This window comes from Platalea leucorodia, assembly GCF_965183815.1.
Source record: "Platalea leucorodia genome assembly, chromosome: 6".
In the NCBI taxonomy this organism is placed as follows: domain Eukaryota; kingdom Metazoa; phylum Chordata; class Aves; order Pelecaniformes; family Threskiornithidae; genus Platalea; species Platalea leucorodia.
In genome coordinates, this window is record NC_138828.1 from 80,329,337 (window position 1) to 80,352,958 (window position 23,622).

The 23,622-nt window shown below is 41.5% G+C and overlaps 1 protein-coding gene across 1 annotated transcript; it reads right to left on the reverse strand.

Annotated features, from left to right (window-relative positions):
• Positions 1–982: 982 nt before the first annotated feature.
• KRCC1 (lysine rich coiled-coil 1) lies at positions 983–21,901 on the reverse strand (the record flags this gene model as incomplete). The annotated part of the gene is made up of 7 exons (XM_082314753.1): positions 983–1,772; positions 3,280–3,379; positions 4,988–5,236; positions 5,997–6,171; positions 6,261–6,368; positions 8,043–8,149; positions 21,835–21,901. 7 exons carry the CDS (start codon positions 21,899–21,901, stop codon positions 983–985), a joined length of 1,596 nt encoding a protein of 531 aa, XP_082170879.1.
• Positions 21,902–23,622: the final 1,721 nt, after the last annotated feature.

A 23,622-nucleotide genomic window follows, 5' to 3' on the forward strand; every position in this document is an offset into this window, starting at 1 on the left:
TGATGCGTTTCCAGTGTCCATGGCTCACTGAAAGTCTCATCTGAGAGTCCTGGGAGCAACACAAGAGCTTGGACCCCATCATCTAAGCTTCTCAATTAATTGCACTTATGTAGGACATCAGTGCTCATGCCACGATAACATAAATCCGTATTGTGAATGAAGGTCTGGTGACATGACTGTTAAAATGGAAATACAAAGCTGTTACTGATTTTTCAGGGTATTGTTTGGACCACAAATCTAGCTTCATTCTAACATTCCTTCTGTACATTGCTTTGAGCGAATGAAGCAGCAAGTAGCCTCATGCTAGCAATTAATTTTGCACACTGCACCTTTTCTGTGTTTCCTAAATTAAACTAAAAATCAGGATTACAATGAGAAAAATCTATTAGACAAGGTATATCTGACAACCAGTTGCATGTTTAATTGACTCATTTTCCACTCAGAACTGGGTGACAAAAAAAAACAAAACCAAAAACAAACCACAAACAAAAAAAAACCCAATAGCAAATAAGGTCTGGAATCAAAAGCCTTTCACATTCTCCTTTTAAATCTGTCACAGAAATGGTTACAGACATGGCGGGGAACACTGTAGTGCCCTCATTTATCTTACGAGTTTATATACTTTCCTAGAAGAATAATAGAAACCTCACTAGTAGGCACCATTAATATTAGAAAGAAGCTACACATTTTGGTGAAATTCCAACAGTATTCTGTACGCTACTAACCCTTATTTGTGGTATGTTCCAGAAGAGATTACAGACTTCGAAACTTGCATCACTGCAATGGCTGCTGTATGTGTAAGATATTAAAAATTGATGCCTACCTACTGCCCAAAAATTTCACAAGACAGACTTTTTCTCGCTTCCGGATTGGAACAAAAACTTTGCTTAAAAAAACGAAGAAAAGAAGGCATAGTATAGTACAAAATGGTTAAGTGAGTCTACAAACAGAATCAACCTCTTAAAGCTAAGCAAAATCTTTATCAATATCCCAAGACAGATTCATCCCAAAGTAGCTCCTCTTCTCCTTTGCAATCTGTCTGTGGCTTCTTTTTATCCTTTTTGTGCTTTTTGCTCTCTTTCTCAGCAGGGTTTTCTTTAAGTCTTTTGTCTTTGTAAGGTCTTGATTTCCTGTCATTTACCAAGTCTATGTCAAATTTAATTCTCTTTTGCTTCTCATTTTCTTTTCCAAAATCTGCACCTTCACTATTTTTCTTTCTTTTCTGCTTTGTGGCTTCTTTCTCATACTTCAGCTCTTCACTGATGTATTTTTCCTCCTCAAAATGTTTTATCTGAAATTTCTGTTCTTTTTTGTAGGAGCTGGTAGAAGTTTCAGCAAACATAAGTTTGCAGCAATCTTTAGATTCCTCAGCTGAAAGGCTGAAGCTCTTATCTCTCATGGTGGCCACCTCAAATGCTTGCTCTTCTTTACAGTATCCCTTGTTATAGCGACAATTAAGTGTCTTTTCTAGTGCATGCTCATGAGTGGATGGCCAGCTTGGCGATCTGTTTTCCCCAGTCGATGACTGGGTTTCTGAGAAAAGGCTGGAATGCTGGCCTTGTTCACACTTAAAGTTTGAAGATATAACCTTGCCAAGGTTACTTCCTCCTTCAGTGTTTTTATCTTGAAACTCTTCCTCTCCTGCTTTTCCTAAATACCTTCTTGGCTCTAGACATCTAGTTTCCTGAACTTCAGTGTAATCCGTTAATTCATCTTGAGAGGAATCATATGTTTTCTTTGATTTCTTCATGAGATTCACAAGCACTGTTTCTCTGCATAAATTGGACAGAAAGTCTTAGTTATTAATACTGACCAATTTGCTTAGCATCTGTTGAGTTAAAAAAAAAAAAATTGTCTTTCCAGAGTTAGAAAAAGAACATATTCCAAGCGTGTTGCTCTGTGTAACTACATAGACCCTGTTACACATGATCATATCTGTGAAGCTGAAGTTACAAGGAACAGATTCTATTTGTGAAAACTGAAAATCCAGAATAACTTCATGAAGACCAAATGAGTTTCTTGGGACCTATGGTGCTGGAAGAATAAGATGCTTTTAAAATGACTGCATACATTTTTAAAACTACTTTTTAAAAAGAAAATTTAAGATTCTCTCTTATTAACTAATCTCCAATTAGCTGCAGATAAGAAGCAATTACATTATATACTGACTGTCAAGTAACAAAGTTACTAATTTCTTTATGAGATTCATTCTATTGAACAGTTGCAGTACAGTAGTTTCAGGCAAACTGTGTGACCGCACAGCAGAAACAGAACAGAAACAACCAACCTGGATTGCTAAAAAACCCAAACAGGATACATGTGCTCCCAAGGCAAAACTAGCTATCAGTTTATATTCTACTCTCCCTTTGCTCTGGCTGGAAGATAAAGTGGTGGATGACAAAGGTATCCCCTGTGGGAAGGGCAGCTCTGAAGACCCATCCCATAAATCTATCTTGTTCTGCCTTAATTCACCAGCTTTATACATTCATTTTGTTAAACTATAGATAGGCCTGTAGCAGTTCGCTACACTCCTGGTTTTGGGGACTCTAGTTCTGTTGACTAAACATTTAAAATCGTATCAGTTCTACATCAGTCTCTTGTGGTTACATTATCATTGCGCCTTCACTTAAATACGTCCTACCAAAATGCTTAACATGCAGCAATTTTGATATTTAGCCTATTTGCAGAGCAATCTCTAAAAAGTACATCTTAAATCACCACAATATCCATTCTGCAATTAAGACAGTCTACAAGCCCTCTTCTGGGTAAAAGGGAAAGTGCAAGAGCTATCACCTATCCCACAAATGATCTTATGCCAAATGTAAGATGCATGTTGGTGAATCCTGAAAGCAACACGATTGATGGAGACTTAGCACTTTTCAGCATTAAGGTCTTCTTTGCCCCATCAGTAGGAATCTTTACGATCAGACCGTTTCCTTCCAGAGTGAGCACTGAAGATGCTGTACCAAAACAGGTGCTGCTATCCCCAGATTGCAAAATAAGCGGGAAAACTGTGCAGGTTTCAGGACCTTTCCCCTGTGGGCTGTCATTGAAGAAGCAACTGTGGGAACTCTAAGACTGAATTTCAGTCACAAGTATGCTGTTTAAATGGAAAGTGCGCTTTTAACCCAGTAAACCAAACAACAACAAAAAAAACCCAGACCAAAACAAAAAACCCACCAACTAGTCAAAGTCACTTAACAGCAGACAAAAAGGCTAATGAAAAAGTTTGAAAGTACAAACTACAGAGCAATAGTAACAGAAGACTTATTGACATACTTAATCCGGTGCTTATTTCCTTGCACGTGGGACTGGTACGTTTCTACAGATGTAAGTGTGACGTTACAGATGGAGCACATGTAATAACCAACTCCAACTGCTGAAAAGAAGGAACCTGTCGGTTAGAGAGACTACAAATGAAAGGCAAAACTCAAAGTACATCATGATCCCATCCCATGCAAGAGTCCTAACATAATGTTCCCATAAACAATGTTTATAGACAGATATAAAGTCTCTGCTGCAATTTTACACTACAATAATATTTATGAAGGTAGCTGATGAGTTGTACTCTCATACTGCAACTGTAGAGTTGCAGTGTAACCATGGTTTAAGCATTAACAAAGAGTATTTCTGATGACTGAAGTGACCCAAGATAACTCCAGTAAACTGTTGTCAAGTGCTGATGTGAATGAACTGTACTGAAAAATTAAATACTATTGTAAATACCTGACCCAAAGCAAGCACCAACACATACCGATCCAGTCAGTCCAGATTTAATTAAAATAAGGTCAGTTTAAACATTACCTGCTCAAATGTTCATGCAGCATCGGTTCAACCCTGTGAAAATGCTGAGGGATTTGTCAATACAGTACATTATAAATATGGTACATGGAGTCTCAGGCAAATATAAGGTAAGGTCAGATGAGGAAAATCCTTGTGTTTTCTAGGTTGTCATTTTCTCCTCTCCTACAAGCTATGTCATCCATAGAGCTAAGTATTCTGAAACCAGCGAGTAACCTTTTTCCCCGTGCAAACCCAAGAGCTTCATCCATTAGCAAAATGCAGCATTAATTCCAATGGGCTATTGTTTTGCATCAAAACGTATTATTTTGTTTAAATTATAGCATGACTTAATGAGAGCTGTTTTATACTAACAATGACTTTTGACTATCAGGTAGGATTTTGAACTCCTTACTAAAGAAAGGATTGACAGTTCTGTTGCACAGGACCAGATGATGCCCTCTCAAAATTAATGGAAGTTGCACAGCAACAGGGTCTTGGCTTTCGACACAGTGCTTGAGCTGGAGACAGTCCTGATGGGATGCCAGAGAACAATGACTGTTTAGGAAACAAATTTCCTTATGTGGGAAGATCGAAATAACTATGACAACCAGTTTCATGACTAAAAGATTAAGGGAAGACATGACACCAGTTTTCAATTATGTAAAGAATGCAACAGAAAGGAAACAAATGATTCAATTCTTGTGTCTGCTTCTTGTTCTGTGCACAGTGAAGAAATACCTTATGGTCAGAGAGAGCTGAGTTCAATGTCAGTAGACGGTTGTAAGATCGAGAAGGTAAAGAAGTCCTGGGAAATGTTCCTTATGGAGGCTGTGGAGCTTTCAGCACAGACGGTTTTTAAGAACAAGGTGGATGAACATCTTAAGAATGACACAGATACAATTGCTCCTGGTCTTGGATTTAGGGGACTGGGCTATTTTCTATGATCTTTTGAATTTGATTGCAGAATTCGGTGAGAACTGGATTTGGGTCTCCAAGTCAGTAAGAAATATTTTCCAACCTACAGCTGTCAGAGACAGAATTAAGCAGTTCATAGACCAAAGAGAAAGGAAGAAATGAACTTGTTCTGTAACACAGGAGAAGACTACCATTTCCTTGCACACATCAGAGCAGTTCCTTGAACAAATCGGAACTGAGCACTTGAGCTACACTCAGAGATCGTAACACTTGCTGATGTTCTCCTTACCATTTATGCTGGATTGTGCAGGAACAGCTTTGTCTCCCATCTCCTCCAATATCTTTTTCCGTGCTTCATTTCTTCTGTGTTTCTTACCAACATAATGCTCCTGGGCCACGAGTGGATTATTGAAGGGAGCACAGCAGAGCTTGCAGTACTTGTCTGGATCATTTAACTTCAATCTTGTGTTGGAGGATGACGAAGACTCTTCAGCTTCTGAAGGCAGCAAGGGCTTCTCAGCTGATGGCTTCTGTAAAGCTGGAGACATGGAAGTAGAGGATAAATCTGCTGACAGCACAGCAAAGAAGGGCTAAAACAATTTCATGGAACAAAACAGGTGACTGCAGAACTACAGAGCTGGAAAGGAGAACAGTTTGCTGGGAGCTGAACTACTTGCAAGAGGACTATAAAATACCTTAATCCTTGCAAGCATATGAAAGTACAGACTGATAAGGAACACATCCCTGGAATATTCAGAAACCCCACCATTAGGTATCTAAAAATCAGCTGTGTTTGACGTCTGGTCGCTCTAAGGTCCTTATACAGCCCAAGAATAGAGAGATGTACCCTGCAGAGGGTGATGCAGAGCACATACAGCATGCTCCAACCTTAAATACAGTTCAGCAACTTGTACAGGACTAACACCAGTTAAGTGTTTCTTGCGGACTAACTGTTTTTTAATTTCTTATCGTATTAATTCATCAGAGGAACACCTTGTTGGGACTGCAGTGAATTCTCAGAAGAACAATAAACACCTTTCATTAACAAAAAATCAGAAATATTTGCCTTTAGTTTCAGTCAACGAAAGATAGGGAATTTGAAAACAGGGTTCCATGGCTTCAGAGTTGCACAGGGCAGTATCTTTGTTTATTCACCTAAGGAGTTACCACAAGACAGATCCACAACTTCAGCAGAATAGGAAGGCATAGAGACGTGGCAAGTGTAGGAAGATACTTCTCTCTGTTTGTTTCAGAGAGCGACAGGAAAACACATGCCAAGCAAACTATGTAGTTCTTACCAGAAACAGGCTGCATGCTCTGTGCTGGCACATGGGCTTGGTCTCCTGATAATTGCTTCAGCTTTTTAGCATGGATCTTTCCCAAGTAGTGAGACAAAGCAACAATTGGGGAAGTAAAAAGCACATTGCAGAGACTGCAGTATTTGTTTTTGTCCAGTCCTCCACTCCCATCCATCTGAAATCAGACAAGGGCAAGCTCAGTTACAAGCATGCACTGAAGTATATAAGGCAACGTTTTATTTAGTGATGAAGAGAAATAGTCACCTGAAAACTGATACAATCCGTTTTCTTCTGTTTGCCATACTCCTGCCTCTTATCCTTCTCACCATGCATTTGGATGTAAAGACGAACTTTCTGAGTGTGCTTTTTGCCCTGGGAAGAGGCTAGAATTATTCCTGTTTCAGTAACAAGGATCCAAGCAGTGATATATCCAGGGACTGGGACTTCATTCATCAAAAACTGCTTTCAACACTTGCCAAATTGTATTTGTATAAAGCAGGGCCACAAGTGGACAAACACCAGCTCATGTAACAAGACTACACTTTAATCAATAATATAGTACTTAGCATTACTCATAACACTTTGCCTCGAGCAGCGCTCGGAGTCAACTCTCAACTCTTTGGGGAACCAAAAATCCTGACATGTTCCCCTTACAAACAGGGATGCTAAAATAGGTAAGGAAAGGAATGCAGCCATGCCACAGAGCACGTCTGCTGTGCTCCTTTACCACTAAGCCTGCAGGCTTGACATCAAGGCTGTCCCGTGTTGGGGCACAGAAGAATAACACGCAGCAGGACCTAACCTACCTTCCTAAATAAAAAGTCTAGTCTCCCCAAACAGCCAGTAGAGAGAAACAGGTTTCCCTGGAAGCTGAGTTGAACTATCTCCAGCTTGGAGTCAGTCTATGGAGATTTCTACACCTTTCTACTGAGGATACAATAGTCCAGGTACCTAAAATTGGGTGTTAACGTATACTTCCCTCAGCTGCAATTACTTTTTAATTCGCAGATGCTCTCTGAACTCATAACCTTCAAACTCTCGTGCTTGTAATGTACTTACCCACGTGCCACACTATACAGTGGTAACCTACAAAACAAAACAAGTAACTTGCCTTCTCTGACCTGATGCTTTTCAGATGTCTTTTAAGGATTCTGAGGAGCAGTGCAGGATATTATAACAATATTAGCAAAGAGAAAGAGGACCTATCATACCTGGCTACACAATACAAGCACAACTGAGAAGAGTCAGTTATTTCCATCAATTCATTTTGTAATGGTGAAGTCAGGTAACTTCAGAATTGCATCTGTTATCCTCAACTGGATTTTGATCCGAGAAACAGAAAATCAAACCGAGGGTCTGAACTCTGTGAAGTTCTCACAGTACAACTGCTGCTTAAGTTAAATCAAAGTAAGGAAATACAACACCTCGCAAGACCCGGGTCTTCATAATGTGAATAGCAAGAAAGACTCCTGACAGCAACTGACATTTTAAACTTTAACTTTTGCAAGAAGAAAGAAAAAGACAGAAACGTCTGTGCCTGCAAACCTGCACACCCTCAAGATCAAGTTTCAAAATAAAGCACGCTTCCCCATGTCTACAGCAATGTCCTAAGGCATCCAGTTATTCCAAGAAATGCCTTCAGCGTGATTCATACAACCTGCCTCAAGCAGACACTGGTGCACAGAGCAGCACGTGAGTGTCGCTGGGCGAAGCGTCAGAAGGCATGACCTCCATCCTCTACAGCTAGCACTGCCCTGTGCCATATATATGTTCTGGCTCACGTGGTGCAGATCTGCTTCCATCCCATATACAGCATGGCCTGAACCTGCTCAGTTCCTTCTAAAATCATGCTGCAATATGCAGGTAATTGCCCTTTACTATACTGAACCCACAACTTTCACATTCAAGTCTGGTTAATGCCTAAGCCTAGCATAAGCCTTGAGAAACACTATAAAAAGTCTTTTATAACGCCCCATAGAAACCCCAAACAAACAAACAAACCAAAGCCCCAGTGCTTGCTAGGAGAAATTCTCCTTTCCAGCCTACCTTATAGTGTGACAACCTTTGAGGCTCAGATTGCAGCACTGCCCTGCAGACCTTACAGAAAGTGTCAGTGAAAAGGTCTTTCCTTGTTGCCTCATCTAAAATGTCATCTAAACAGAAAGAGTAAAAGACAAAAATCAGCAGTAGTTAGGACAAGATATATTTGCACGTCTTTGCTTACACAAAACATCAACCACTTTAATATTCACATGCAACACAAGATGAAGGAACCAATGTTCTTCCACTGAATCACACCACACCTCGCTGTGGCTTCAAAGCAATGCTGTAAAGCCACCTAAACCTTCCTACTTACAGAAGTGTTGCTCTCATGGATTTATAAACTATTACTATAAGAGCAGCTGGACTTTAAAAACAAAGACAGGGACTCTTCATTGGGTTTTCAGTCCACTTCAGATAGGGCACAACGTCAGAAATGCTTGACTAATGGTCTAAAAAGAAGGACTTTAACTGGACTAGATCACACAGTTAGTTAAATGTGGGAATACTCCTTAAAGAAGAGATTTAAAGAAAGTCTGCGAGTAGCTCCGTACATGGAAAGGCCAGGAGGTCTCAGATGCTTAGGAAGGTTGTACCTGTGTTCCCTTTAACGATTTAACTGATTTAGTTATATGGGGAAAAACTGCTCCAATGGCTTGTTTTGATTTTCTTTGCCCTGTTTCCAGTTAACTCATGGCCTATATACACTTTAATTCATACTAAAATTGGCTCAGCCTTGAAGCTATTCCCGAATAAACGTATGTGCAGGCACATTTGACCTGGGGGGGACTCTCTAATAAGCACTTAAAAGCAGTACCAACATCATGTCAATTAAGAGAATTAAACACACCCTTCAGAAGGGCATAGCTGCGCTAGCAAAACCCTCACAAAGATAAAGCTACATCACCACCCCAGTTCTTTCTCCTCTTAATGCACTTAATTAATTAGGGAAACCAGTTTAACTCATATTGCTTGAAACACTTCTCTGGTACAGGCTATGCTGTCAGGGAACAAGTTTACTCACACTGCCATACCACCAAAACTTGTTCTGTGATGACAAACTCTAAGACTCCCTGTTTCTTTTTCACCCGCAGCGGGTCACGCTAATTCCAATTAAGCTAGAATTTACACTTTTTTGGCATGCCCTGCTCTTAAAAATATGCCAAAGTTAAACAAGTTTAAAGCAAAAATAAAGGAAGCCACGTAACTAGACAGTTCAACTAAACCGTGCTCTTCAAACGAAGCTCAGGTTAAAGGGAAAATATTGGGGAAACTATCGTGATGTCTTAATTGAGCTTAAACCCTTCTAAGTTTACCCAACGGTCCATCCTGGAGGCCACACGTGGAGCAGCTGGCTTTCCATGCTTTGCACGCAGCCTGGAGAGATTGTGGGCAAGGAAAGCGTGGCTCCCCGTGGTCTCAAGGCTTGGTGCCAAAAGGCATCTGCAAACCCGTAAAGGCAATCAGCCTTTCTCTTCATTTCTAAAGACTGCTCTCTTGGCCTCTTGCCAAAGCAAAGCCAAGTCCAAGGGGACATGGAAAAACATAATCAAATACTGTGTAGCGTGTCCTGTAATTCTAAATAACGGTGCTAAGCTGTGGGATGGTCAGTTCATACATGATTAAGGAAGGACTAGAGTCTACCCAGTCCCCTGCGTGTGCCCTGGACAACACAACTGCCATCTTTGCACAAGTTAAAAGCCGCTTAGAGCATGAATTTCAGTACAAGCTGTATGGCATAACTTTAACTGAGCCAGGATCACCCCAGGAACGCGACTCCCGTGGAAGCTTGAAACAAGGAATGCCAAACTGCTTTGACAAGCCAACATTAACACGCGCAACCAGGTGAAAATCTATCAGCAGCTCCATGGGCACTGATAAAACCTGAGGAATGGCGGATGCAGAGGTCTTTCTCAGACCGTGTGCATGGCTAACCCCCCTTCGCCTTCCCAAAGCAGCGCTCCCGACTTATTTAACACGCAGATCTTAATAAAGCTGGCGCTGATGAGGCACTTGGCTGAGACTGCAACAACGACTGGGTATCAAAACACCGCTGTCTAGCATGGTTTACCGTCAGTCCCTGATATAAGAATTCATTTCCTAATAAAACCTTTATTTTCATGAGGTACAATGGCCAGGTGACTAGTCCTTTAGAGCTTTTGTTTTCTGTATTTTGAGTCATCCAGAAATGTTCAATATTCTACAGTTACTGATTCACATAGCTTAGCCGCTTCAAGCAGAGGAGGGAAAGAAAGACGGACACAACCAACAACTTGAGTTCATCCACACAAGAAAATCCAACTTCGTTCTGGGCATTAGATGCAAGGTGCCATCTTGCACCCGAAACGCATGAATTGCCAATGTTTGTAGCAGAAAAAGCCACTTACAGAGGAAAATTACACGAGTTTGTTCAAGTGAACTGAACTGTAAAACCAGCTACCTAGAGAAAGATAACTGGAGCAATATTCTCTATTTAAAAAAAACAACAAAAGGCAAATTGCAATGCAACTAGGCACAAGTCTATGAAATACTATTATCATGGGCAGTATTCACTATATTTCAATTTGCATAACTTCTCACTAGAAAGCAGATCTTTGTTTCAAAGACAGACTTCTTTATATTAGTTAAGGACAGTATTCTATGCATATTTTCCTTGACTTAGCAGTGACCTGCACAGCCTTCTTGGCAGACAAAACCTAACCAAGTGCATGCTACAAAAAAAATCCTAAAAACATTGCAATGTGAAATTAAAATTGGGTTTTTAATTCACCTTCTTGGCTGACCACTGCAATGGAAAGATTGGATTATAGGGACCAGAAGTCTGTTTGTCCAAGTATCTCCTATTGTGCCTCTCGGAGCTGTCCTGAACCCTGCTGTGTCGTTGTCCTCAATGGCATTTTGTGGTAACTGATGAATTGCACTAATATGTATTCTAGGGACAAATACTGCTCTTTATTGTCACAAGAGTTGTTTTCATTCTTTAATATCATAAAAAGGCTGACAGGACTTGACTTACTCAGATTCTTTCTTCTTTGTAAATTTATCACATCATCTTAGGTCTTGTTTCTCTTTATAGCGTTTTGTTTTCTATTTCTCATTAAGTCTTCCCATTTTTCACCTCCTTAACACTGTTGTCCCTCTGTTTTGGCTCTATCTTTTCTCAAGATAATGTTACGCTGCTACAGCTGAGACAGCAGCGACAAATACTGAGATTATTGTAGTTCTGCAAAGTCTCCTACCTCCGTCTAACACTTGTAGCATTGCTAGGCCCAAGAATTGGTTTCCCCCAAGAGACAGAGATCCACAAAAATAAAGACACAGAGTTCACAACAGTTGCCTTGATTTTGGAACCTTAAAGATTTGCTCTACTCAGTTTTCTCCGTGGTCGCAAGACGACTGTTAACACATATCCCATGAAACAGGCGGCGTTCGCAAACAATGGCTTGGCTGGGGAATGCAAACCATGAGCATGGTAACGTAACCTGCTTTAATGCAGCTCTTGGCACTCACCTGCGGTTAAATTTGCAATAGCATGGGAGTTCAGCTCCGGCTTTGTCAGTGTGATACAGCCAAGCACAGCGTAACCCTGGTCTGCTTTCCTTAGACCAAACAAGGCCAGAACATCCTGACCCACAAAAAGGGCACAGCAGCTGCTACCCAAGTTAGTCAGAAGCACAGCTACTTAGCACTTCTGAAAAAGCTGGGTAGCCACTTTTAAAAACCCTGATCTGATAATTTCAGCCTCAAACCACATGAAAAACTGTACATATAAACATAGCCTTTTTATTTTCTGCATAGTTAGCTGATTTTTAGGCAAATATATATGCCTTGGATAACGTATTTCTACACGGTCTTCTGACGAACTGCATGGAGACAAATTCAGGACTAAACTGATGTGTCTCTCACTTAAATCCCAACCAGGCAGTGAGTTGTAAATGGTCTGCAGTCCGGTCTGGGCAACTGCAGGCTCCTTCCCAATGGCAACCACACACATCAATAGCCCTCTTCGCTCTATGACACAGCTCTGCTCACCTCCAGAGAAGGGTCAAGCACAAGTCTGCCCTTTCTCCTTTTAACTATGCCTCAAGACCATTTGCGACACGCAAAAATGACAGAGCACGGAGTGATCTATGCTACCTCTGCCTGTCTGCAACCAGTTCTATACATATTAAGCTGAACTTGAGGTCTTCAGCTTTCAGATTCACAAGACATCTTTCCTGGCAGCTAAGAAAAACTTTTAAAAAAAAATAGCTCACCTTACTGTTTGCAACCAAGCCATCAGAAACTTCTCAGAGAATCAATCAAAAGCAGTAGCCTTGCAGAACTGCCGCAGTGACCTTGTTATTTTTATGCCTCCAAAACATTTAAATAAAGGTACTGGTATCATGAATTCAGAGCAACTGTTTGGATCAGCTTTTTGTCATTAAGAAATGGTTCACTGCAAAACAGACCAACTACTGTTTGTCACAAAGGGACTGCTCCTTAATAAAAGAACATGGATTAAAATGTTTTAGAAATATAAGACATGAGATTAATTTTTTTAAATAAAACATATAAATGTTCATGCTGCATGATGAAGTCAACCAGTAATTTTCAGTGTAGCTTTTCCCTTATTTTTAGGCTATTCCCCCCAAAACCCACTTTTTTTTTTTTTTTTTTTTTTTTTTTTTTTTTTTTTTATATATATTTGTCAACGGCCCATACTTTGGAGGACAAGACAAGTCTCTGGACTATCTGGACTGGAGTCCTTAATCCAGCCCACACCTCCTATTTACTAATGACCCAACAGCAATATTTTCTCATGTGATTCTTACTAGGTCTTATGGGTTTGTCCTTGCCACAGTTTTCTCAGCTATATTATGAAACCTGTGGTGCTTAGTACTGCCACAGACATGCTGTGAGATCTCATGTTTTGTGAAGTCCGCTGACATCCTCAGAACAGACATACTATAGCAACAGTAAATAGTAAGAGCAGTTTACGTATCTAGAAGGATGCACGAAGTAAGGTAGCGCACATAAAGGAGCTTCTGGCAATCAAAGGATGAATCTGATCCCACTGAAATGCTAAGAGCAGCTTTGCAAGTGACTTCAGCACAGCCAATTAAGCTCGGACACTCATAAGGTCGTCCCGTTAAAGGAAGTGCAAAGATCCCTCAAAGATTTAACACGATGTTCATGGGAAGTGTGGAGCACTGTACCAATCCCCTCTGGCTTCTGGGCTCAGAAATCCCACCGAGCAGACTGGTGCTTCTCTTCAGTAACGGCCCTGTTTTCAGTGTCAGCGATTGTAAGGACTGATCCTGGGCAGCATAACTTCTGAAAACAAAGGTGATCCAAGCTTTGTTGGTGCTTACAGATGTTAACATCAGGTAAGGCTGTCACTAAAAGATGCGGGATCTCATATGGTATATTAAAATGATTAGCTTTGGGGCTTCAGTAGTCTCAAGGGTGCCTCGTTTACATGAAGATATGTGACCACACAGGGCTGAAAACAGTGCAGTTCTTGATTTGCAAGTGTCTGGAAGCACCAAGAAGGATTAGAGCCTATTTCTAGTGGGTATAGTACAAGTATAAAAAAAAAAAAGGAGCTTCTGCTCCGATCTAAGGTGGCACTGACCACATCAGGAGGATGCACACAAACGCAAAGGAGCCAGGATGACAAAGGACGATTACAGAAACATGAGGCTGCACGTATTAACCTTGTGTATTTATAGATTTCTTATTTCAAGCAAATGTAATTTTCAACTCACCAACACAACATCTGCTTCACCTATACCATTCGCTTTGCCCCGTTATCATTCCTAAGCTCTTAAGAAATATTTCTTTTCAGAGGAAACCGGGCTGAGAAATGTACCTGTCAAAGTTGATTAGATAGCATGGGAAATGAACATCAAGTACCACCCAGGCATAAAGGGAAAAACCCAGCAATAAACCAGGTAACATCTTCCTGTTTCATCATGCTTCACTTGTATGCCCAGAAAGAAAACATGAAAGACAGTCTAGACTTCCACAAATGGACTACTTATAAGCTGTCCTTAAAAAAGCAGATATTCACACAAAGAGAGAGAAAATATTATCATTGTTGGACTGTCAAGGCCGAAGAAAGCAGACCCTGGAGACCACTGCTACCCTTAGTGACGATCCATGTTAGAATTAGCATAGTCCCAAAGGGAAAACTAGAAAAACAGGTGAAGTTTTCCATTTTCTTTTTGAAGAAAGAAATAAAATATTTTTGATTCTTTTGACTACTAATTCTCAGCAGTCATTATAGTATTTCTTGTGATTACTTCAGCTCTTTTTATGATTTAAGAGCTTAAAGTCTAGGACACAGAATAAATGTCAAAAAGATTTTTTTTTAATGAATCAAAATGCCTATAAAATACAAAACAGCAAAACGCACACACACAAGTCAATCTGTATTCCTTCTTGGTTTTGTAAGACTATTAATTTACATTACTCATCGAAGATAACTTGGCCATTTTAATAAAGGGCTGCTTTACAATCAGATTCAAATTCCAGATACACTGCAGAGACTATGGAGCCCTAACAGAGAAGGAAGATGGGGGTGAGAGGAGGTAAGAGAGGACGAGGCTGGAAAGATAGCTTTATGCCTCTGCACAGAGAAATGGGACAAGGTGGGTTCATTCGAGGCTAAAGACTGGTTATATTTCCACACTATAAAAAAGTTTGAGAAATCTACCTGAAACCAGACAGCAGCATCACTGTCTGTCTTCAAGCACTGCATGCTAATGAAATACACGTGCAACTTCTCATTCAGCAAAAATGCTGGCTGCCTTCTTGGCTTTATTACTCAAGCTTACCAGGAATCCCAGCCTGATTCAGTACTAGATCCTTTTCCAGGCACCCTGGTAGTTACTTATTTAGATAGTACCTCCACAAAATATCAGAACAGCCACCCCCTCCCTGGGCTTCCAAGTATCTGCTGTGCCAAGCACTCCTGATGCCAGAGACAGACTGGAAAGCTGCCTTCCTATACAGTCTGCAGAATTAATAAGTGATCACAGACTGCAATATCATGCAGCCTTGCCCTAAACGGTGCTTTGGTTCTCCCTGCTCATTTAGTCCTTGCCCTTTTTACTGATACAGCCAAAGAGAGCCCCTTACTGGTGCTAAATTCAGAATGATCTGGGTGTTAAATACCTCATCTCATGCATGTCTCACGAGAAAGGGTTGCACCAGCTCTGGTCATGTTTCAAATGAATGCTAAGACTGCTTGCTATCCCACTACTAATTACCCAGCCACCCAAATGGCTGTTTTAGTAGTGTGGATTTATAAACATATATAGTTACTGATACTTCTGGATGCCTGTGTTAAAATCACATTGCAGGACTGCAATAAAAACAGTTCACTCGAGACCTAAGGATGAGATCAAGAAAGTGAAGGTCAAATATGCAGATACCTATGGAAAGGAGGACTTAACTGTTAATGTCATTTAGTCGCATCCAAAAGTGACTTAAAGCAAAACAAAACCAAAACTGTTCAGTGTGAGGGTCTGATGGGGAGACCCTGGGTCCACTCTCAGCTCTGCTGCCAACTTGTTAAACTTTGTCAACACCCTGAAACCTTCATTCTCAAAGGTAGGTATGTGTGTATTTAGGCATTTACGCTTGGAAACTCTGGTTTTCATTTCTGTCCATCTTTGATTCCTGCAACAGTACCAGGAGAGAAATTAGTTACCTACTGCAAAGGGATGAGTTAAAATTAATTCTTATGAACTTAACTGCGTTGAGCTCCTCACATGGATGGACCTATTCAATATTATCCTAAACAACAGAATTAGCATAAACAGTCACTTGAAATTACTGATTTTAGTTAGGGTACAAACAATCTTGGTACGAATTCCTTGGTTTTCTTAGAAAACAAGTGTTTCAAACCATGTGCTTTCGTAAGTGACTCCAGATGCCAACATCTTGCTATTTAAGTATGAAATAAGTAGAAAGTATCAGAGAAGGACACAATTCCTCCTTCCCACCTAAGCTGCATTTTACAAGTTACCTTTTGAAAAGCACTCAGTGAGCTACTGCCAATAAAACACAGCTCCGCTATAACTTCTGATGGTGGTGGCTGCTCCACGCTTGCACAAGAGGTGAACGGTTCCTCTTTCTAATGGTGCTGTGGCCTCAAGAGACTGCAAGTCCCATCAGGTCCTGAGCAAGGTTAATAACACCAGCTCAGCTTCACAGGGATCAGAGGACACTGGAACTTGGAGCCTGGTGAGCTACAGCTGTAGACAAGTACATATGGCCAGCCCTGAGCACACGTAGCAAAGATGGGTCAACCCAGCCTGGGAGGAGCGATGATCTTCACATTCCAGATGGCAAAAATACACCTAATACAGAGGGGGTAAAAAGCTGTGTAGTCTTATTTTGTAGCCAGCAGTTAAAGAAAATAATCCAGTTCCACAGGAAAAAAAATAGTACATTTTCAGCTGTTTGCAAACGATCCTGTCTTCTACTCTTCTTTGAAGAAATACCGTCAATATATTTGCTTCATTACACTTCCCTCTAAGTCAGTGTTCTGTTTAAGTCACACTTGGAGTTCTCCTTCGTAATTTTATTTTTTACGATGCCACCTTCGAAGCTTGAGATTGAGACGTAACCGAATAATTTGATTCAAATCTAATGTTTCAGTGAGTTGGTTTCACTGTTACAAGTCCTCCATCATTAAGACAAGCTACGAATCACTGAAGATTTATTAATTACCAAAAACCACTCAAACTTTACAAAGACTGGTGCAAGAAAGTTTCCTAAACACATCCACTTTCACTCTCATAAAAATGACTTCTCATTCTTATCTCCAAGGTGACTTACAAAATGTCTGAGCAAATGGAAAAACCTGTTATTAAAGCAGTAGATCATAACAATAAATGTATGCTTAAAACCCAGCATACTTTTTATTGGTATAATTTTCTGACTGGCATCTTCTGAGAGCATTCAGAAGACACAAAAGCAAAACACTTCATATGAAGTGAAATTAAAAGCAGTTTGACATAATAGTGAATAATATCGATGAAGACAGAGAACATCAAGTATCACCTGAATATCCAGGTGATATCCAGTATACTCACATTCTTGCTCATTCATTTAGCATTTATAAAAATACTTCCAGAGATGTGCTTTATACAATTATTTTTTTAATGTAGAGAATAAACCCAGCCTAAATCAGTAAACAATGAGGAGCAATCAATAGGCAATGAGGAACACATTCTCAAAAAAAGATCAGCTTGATTGTTTTAATGTTCAAACACTGAAATAATGCGCACTGAGAAGGCAACGGGAACTGCAGGCGCTCAGCATCTCTCTTCACAAGAGAACTGAAGTAATTTCAATATATATATTTTTTCTTTAAATCAAAGTAACAGAGGTAGATTTTGGAAATCTGGAACCAAACAGGTTGCCTAATAAAAATAAATCAGACTCTTGGTGTCTGAATTGAAAGATGATGATTTGCTTACTGTTTCTCGGTTCTCACCTACGATCTTAGAGGCACGCACTCAGCATTTTAAAATTTTTTTTTTTTAAGTCTTCTTCAGTGGATCAGCAATTCAGTTAAGGCATTAAAATACTGATGTGAGAAGGCTCAGGGACATTTTAACATTACTGTACTTGTATATTTTACTACTTGAAAGAAGTTTGAGAATGTCTTTTCAAATTTAAACCTTTTCTATCTGCTTTTTACTTTTACTAGGTTAATTGTAGAGGAATCTTTGTGGCATGCCATGTAGGAAAGGCAGGGAAAAAAAGTCTTCCCTCAGGGCAGTATAAATGCGGTAGGAAAAAATACTAACGTTAATTAAAATATCAGAGATCAGGTAATTTAAAAAAGCCTGTTCAGCCCAGGATTTTGTACCACTTGATTAAAAAGGAAATGCTCCCAGCTTTAGTCTATTATTAATTTTTCTTTCCCAATTCTTGAGGGTAGAGAAGACAGAAAGCAGAATAAAGTAGTGAAGAAAAAGTCTAGGCTAGAAAAATCCCTTAAGGCAAAGGTATAAAGTTTCAAGTTCAAGGTAGTAAACCCACAAAATGACACAGCCAAATTCTGCCCTCAAACGCCAACAGCAAACATAGCATTTTAATGAAAAATAGATGGATATACATGAATCAAGTTCCGCAACTGCAAGTCCACAAGAGCAAATATTGACCCGCATATTTTCTCATTTTACAAGCCCTTCCACATGGCTGTCTCCAAGGCACATCTGGACCAGCACAAGCGATGGGGTTAGCACATCTCACCAGGCTACCACCTGTCAGCCTCACGGTAACTGAGCGTGCATGCTGCAGCCCGTCCCAGCTGCAGAGTAAAACAGGTTAATTTACATCACGTGCACTACGTTAATTTGCTTTACTCTGCAAGCAAGAAAGGCAGGAGCCTGCATGCAGTCAGTTATCTCATCTCAGCTGACTGGCTGTAACTTTACATGATGTGCAAACTCTATTGCTTGTAATCAGGCAATTCTATTTCTACTCCACAACAGGATGAAAGATGAACAAAAGCTTGAATGCTTAGAGTATCAGCTGTCCAAAACTGCAGGCAAACAGCACCACTGAAATCCAGTCGCTTTTGGTTGTGGTACAGCAGGAAAGCACGGTCACTATACAGTAGGAGTCAGAAAGCAACCTTAGAAATAAACTAAGATATCCACAGATATCCAACTTAGAAAGGGCAGGCAAAGATAACAAATGTTAAAACCCTTATCAAATACACTGAACTGAGGTATTACAGCTCTGTATTCCTACATGAGGAAGGGAGGCTGAACCAGACAGATTTTGATTTCTGCAGTTTCTTCTGAAAGACCTTTCTCCAAGCAAACGATACTGTCGTAGCACTAAATTTTAATTTTGACAGCGAGTTTAGTCACTGAATATCCTTTTGAATTAATTTTTTGTTTTGTTTTCAAAGCTCAGGTGATCGTAAAAAATGAAATGCCAAACTGGACTCTGTTGTTTGGAAACAAATGCTGTTAATGCCGGCACTGCATGTTTCCATAAATTAGTTTCATCACTCAAACTGTAAGATTTTCCCCCACAGAATACTCTAACAAGTTAACTTACAAGCATGTATACGCATCTTTGAATACTACACATTATCACAGATTTGACTAAGACACATGGCCAAGGCTGCACACAGGCACGAGGCCTTTGAAGCGTACAACTACACCACCAAAACAGGGGTTAAACCTAGCGTTGCCCAAACCTCCTCAAATGCACAAACTAAACCAAAACAGTGCTAAAAGCCTTGATGGCCAGATGGATTTGTGATCTGCCCTGACACACAACAGAAGCTTGCAATGGATGTGAAACACAATGCTCTCCCTTTTGCTCAGGGTAAGCAAGTAACAAGACACTTTGCCTACTCTCTTAGTGCTCTGAACTCAGCCAGGACACAGAAAATATTTTAAAGCATTAAGATCAAAATACAATATATCAATCACTACTAATAAAATTAAGGTGTCCACTTCTTGCAACACAGTTCCTTGATTCTCTTCATTTTTCTCCCTGTTGGTCCAAGTCCTCTCGTTTCCACTATTCTGTCTCTGCTGAACATCACACTGAGCTCTGCTCCCTGCATCCTATCACACCCAAGAGGGCTGGACCAGCCCGTCACAGCTGAAGCAGACTGAAATCAGCTATTCTGCTTTCACCAGGAAAAAGTTTCTATTTTTTTTTAAAGTGTCAAATCATTTTTACTACAAGAAACTGCTCAGGATTTGAGAAAACAAGTTTTTGATTTTTTTTAAGTTTCTGTGAGCACAGTTTGAGCCAGCTGTACTTTACTTCTTGAAACACACTGTCAAAACGTGCATTGGGTGCAGCAGAAAGCTGATTAAGTCTATGCTGGGTAGTTGCTCCCTTCTGAAGAAGAACCTAATGCATTAGACTTCTTAAACACTGCAAGACAAGCTGCTAGTTTCCTTGCCAGGCATTAAGTTACTTCCGTAGGATAACAGACCCTTTTCCCTTTCCACTCTGTCGTGGTTTAACCCTCCTTGGGTCTTAAGAACACATACGAAATGCACCTCCCAATCCCCACTTTGTAAACTCTCTGAGGCAGGTTAAGACAAGTTACTTACCCTTCTGCCCAGCTCTCTTCTGACATATGAACGCTTCCATACAATTGTATGACAGTAGTTTGTGCAATGTTATTTCCCAGCCTACTGTCAGTGCTATTTAAGACGGGCTTGTGGAATGCTGGGTGAGAAACACACGATCAGTGAATTGGTACCTGACTCCTTTTTTCCCCTCCAGTAAGTGAAAAAGATGTGTAGAAGAGAGAAGGAGGGCGAGAGGAAAATTAGTCATATACCGAGTCTTGAAAAAGGATGTATGGTTCTAACTACAGATTAACTACACTCTCACAGGTACCAAGGGTTTTGATCTTGTTGCCACTGGGTCAAAAGAAACTCCTTAGGCTAAAACAAACAAACAAACAAAAAACCCCAAGGTGTGAAGAAATTAGCAAGAACTGTTGCCACATAAAGTTTCCAAAACCAAAAGCTACTGCTAATTTTGTATTTAAGAAAAGGATACCCTCCCTCCCCAACAGGCTATCAAACCAGAAATGACCCATAATACCCAGTTCCACAGCTTGTTTGGCACAGGTATGAACTGAAAAGCATAACCAGCAACCCTTGCTCTGTCTGGCTCATGACAAAACCTGGACCAGCTGTGCACTAAAAATAAGGGTGTAAGATACCTCTAAACACTGACAATTTAAGAAACACAACCTTCAGCCCCTTAAAATCCCTTGAAATTCCCAAGAGGTCAAAGTAGTTTAAAGTTAAAGGCTCTGTTGCTAACACGCCAAAGCACATTTTGGAGTTCACGAACATGACAATTCAGTTCAAGAAATACATGTGAAAAATGGAATTTAAACCTAAACATAGCAAGACCACATTCCTAACTTTCCCCAAGTATAGTCCTTTGAAGAGTGTACATACTTGTGTTGCTTTTTTCCCCTCCAGAAAGCTGACTGCCTAAAATAGCTGTCAGCTTTTTAAACAGTGATTAATTCCACCAGAGTTATTTCTGTTCAAGAGTACTACTAAATTTAACTGACAATGGGGAAATCTGCTGCTAACGGATGTTTCACATATTTAGCAAAAGCTCATGTTTATGCATTGCTATGTGTGTGGCGCTTTTTTTTAACTTTTCATTATACAACTGAATAGTCAACGCTTATGAACCATTGCCCAAAGCCTTTCAACATGCAAGTATTTTATACCCATTTTGAACAGCTTGGTGTTCCTGGAAGCTCAAGACTTTTTTTTTTTAGGGGCTATTTGCTAGATTTCAGGAGAGGTTACCTGGGAAGGAGAGGACATGGAAAGCTCCCATCACTTCTCAGCCACGACCTTAAGATTCAATTCAAGGGCTTTATATCACAGGTCTGGTGTATAAAAGTAACCCGTTTGTCATCTTGCTGTCCCAGAAGCATGAGATTAGCTTATGAAGCTCGAGCAAGACCCCTTTGCACTGAAGAATTAAATGTAAGACTACTTTTTACAAGCCGCATATCAAAGTTTGGACCAATGTGAGCTACCCTCCCTGCTCCTTCCACACGCAACATACAGACAAGTATCTCATTGCGCTTTACTCCTCATTAATTTCTGCCTTTGGCATCAAACGCCTGTTACTTTGCAATGCCGGCATCATGAGAACACACTTTATTTCACAGCGGGAACGGCACCGCCGTGCCCCCACCGCACGCTGACAGGCCCCCGCACCACCTCTCCCCTCACGGCCCCGAGGCGCCGCGGGGCCGGGCCCCACTCACCTTCGCGGCGGGCGGCAGCGAGGGGAGGCGGCAGGGAAGCCTCCCCGCCCCGCTCCGCCGCCGCCATGGCCCCGGCGCCGCCGACAGGAGCCGCCACCGCCGCCCTTAAGGGCTCCGCGCCGCCCCGGCGGGGCCTTCAGGGCCGGACACCTTAACGGGCCCCGGCCGCCGCCGCCGCTCCCGTAGCGAGCTCCTCCTGCGGGCCGGCTTCACCCCGCCACCCTCCGCGCTTTAACCGCCCCGGCGGGTCCGCTGTAAGCCCCGCAGCCCAGCGGGTCCCGCCGGGCCCCAGCCCGCCCTCACGGCTGCCCCGCGCCCGGCCCGGCCTCCCCCTCAGGGGCCCGCAGGCCTCCAGCTGACTGGGGACTGCGTGTAACTGACTAGAAACTGCCACTAACTACTAGCAACAAACTCGTAACTGCCTAGCAACTGGCTAATTACTAGTAAGAGCTTAGTAACATTGTAGTAACCACCTGGTAACTACTAGTTAGCTCAGTGCCTGCCTAGTAACTTCCTCCTAACTGCTTACTATGTGACTAGAAACCACTAGTAACTGCAGGCCTCCTCACATTGGGTGGCCCCTCTCTGCCCCTGGCGCCCAAAACAGCCCCAAAATCCCCCAAATGGCTGCCAACCCACCAGCCAGCCCTCCCCTCGGTCACCCCATCCATCCATCCATCCATCCATCCATCCATCCATCCATCCATCCCTCTTCAGGGCCGAATTGCCCCCAGCCCCCATTACACCCACCCCCAGAAGAACAGGCAGTCTTAATTGCCCCCAAATTTTCCCCACTGTCGCCCCAAAAAGGGGTTTCATCGGGACGCAGGGCCCACCCTCGCCCTGCAGGTGATGACATTTAGCGTTTAAAGCTGAATGATAATGGCAGGACAAGTCCAAGGAGCACCCACCTAGGATAGTTGCTTTTTTCCCTCTTTTTTCCCCATTTTTCTCTCTAATTCATTGTCTGAGTACTACTCTCCACAGTCCAAAGATTCTGCGATTGAATTTGATAAAATTGTGCTTTGGATAATTTTTTAGAGGGCAGTAGAGGGTGCTGTTTATTCTCCTGTTAGGAGGACGGGGCCACTCACCCCTCCAGCCCCATATCCAGACAGATCCGCAGCGCAGAATAACCTGCTGTTGCAGGGTCAGCCTTGCTCGTCACCCCAAAATCATGCCGTGCCTTTGAAATTCAATGTGTTTCCAAGGGGTTGAAAGTAGGGTCACTGCTCCAAATAGGTATTTGAAATGCAGGAATCCCCATTACCAGCCTCTCTTGGCCCTCTCCAATGTTCCCGGTGCTTCTTTGGGGTTTTTTTCCCCAGATCGACAGTTTTGTCACCATATTTTTGCACACAGCTGGGTCTGAAACCGTGGCCCGGTGGTACCCAGGGTGTGATGCACAGCCAGATGGCTGATCTCCTCCTGTATGACCCGGCTGAGCACACACCACTGTAGCATTCGCCGGGCTGGAAGGGGAGAAATGAGACTTTTGCTACGCTCTGTCTCAGCCAAAATGGGGTTTTTTTGTGTGATCCGAAGGGGTGAGGGGTGCATTGTACTGGGTACACCACGGACTGTGCAGAGACCTGCTCTGTTATAACTCTGTCTTAGAAGGACTGTTGGGTTTAGTTGGCTACTTTGAAAAGATATAATTATATTCTTTGTTATAGTTATATTCTTTGTTATTCTATTCTATATTCTTTGTTATCTGGGAATCAGAAACAGTATTTAGTGTGATTAATGACTGGGTTCAATATAACCACGCTCCAAATGATTTTTTTT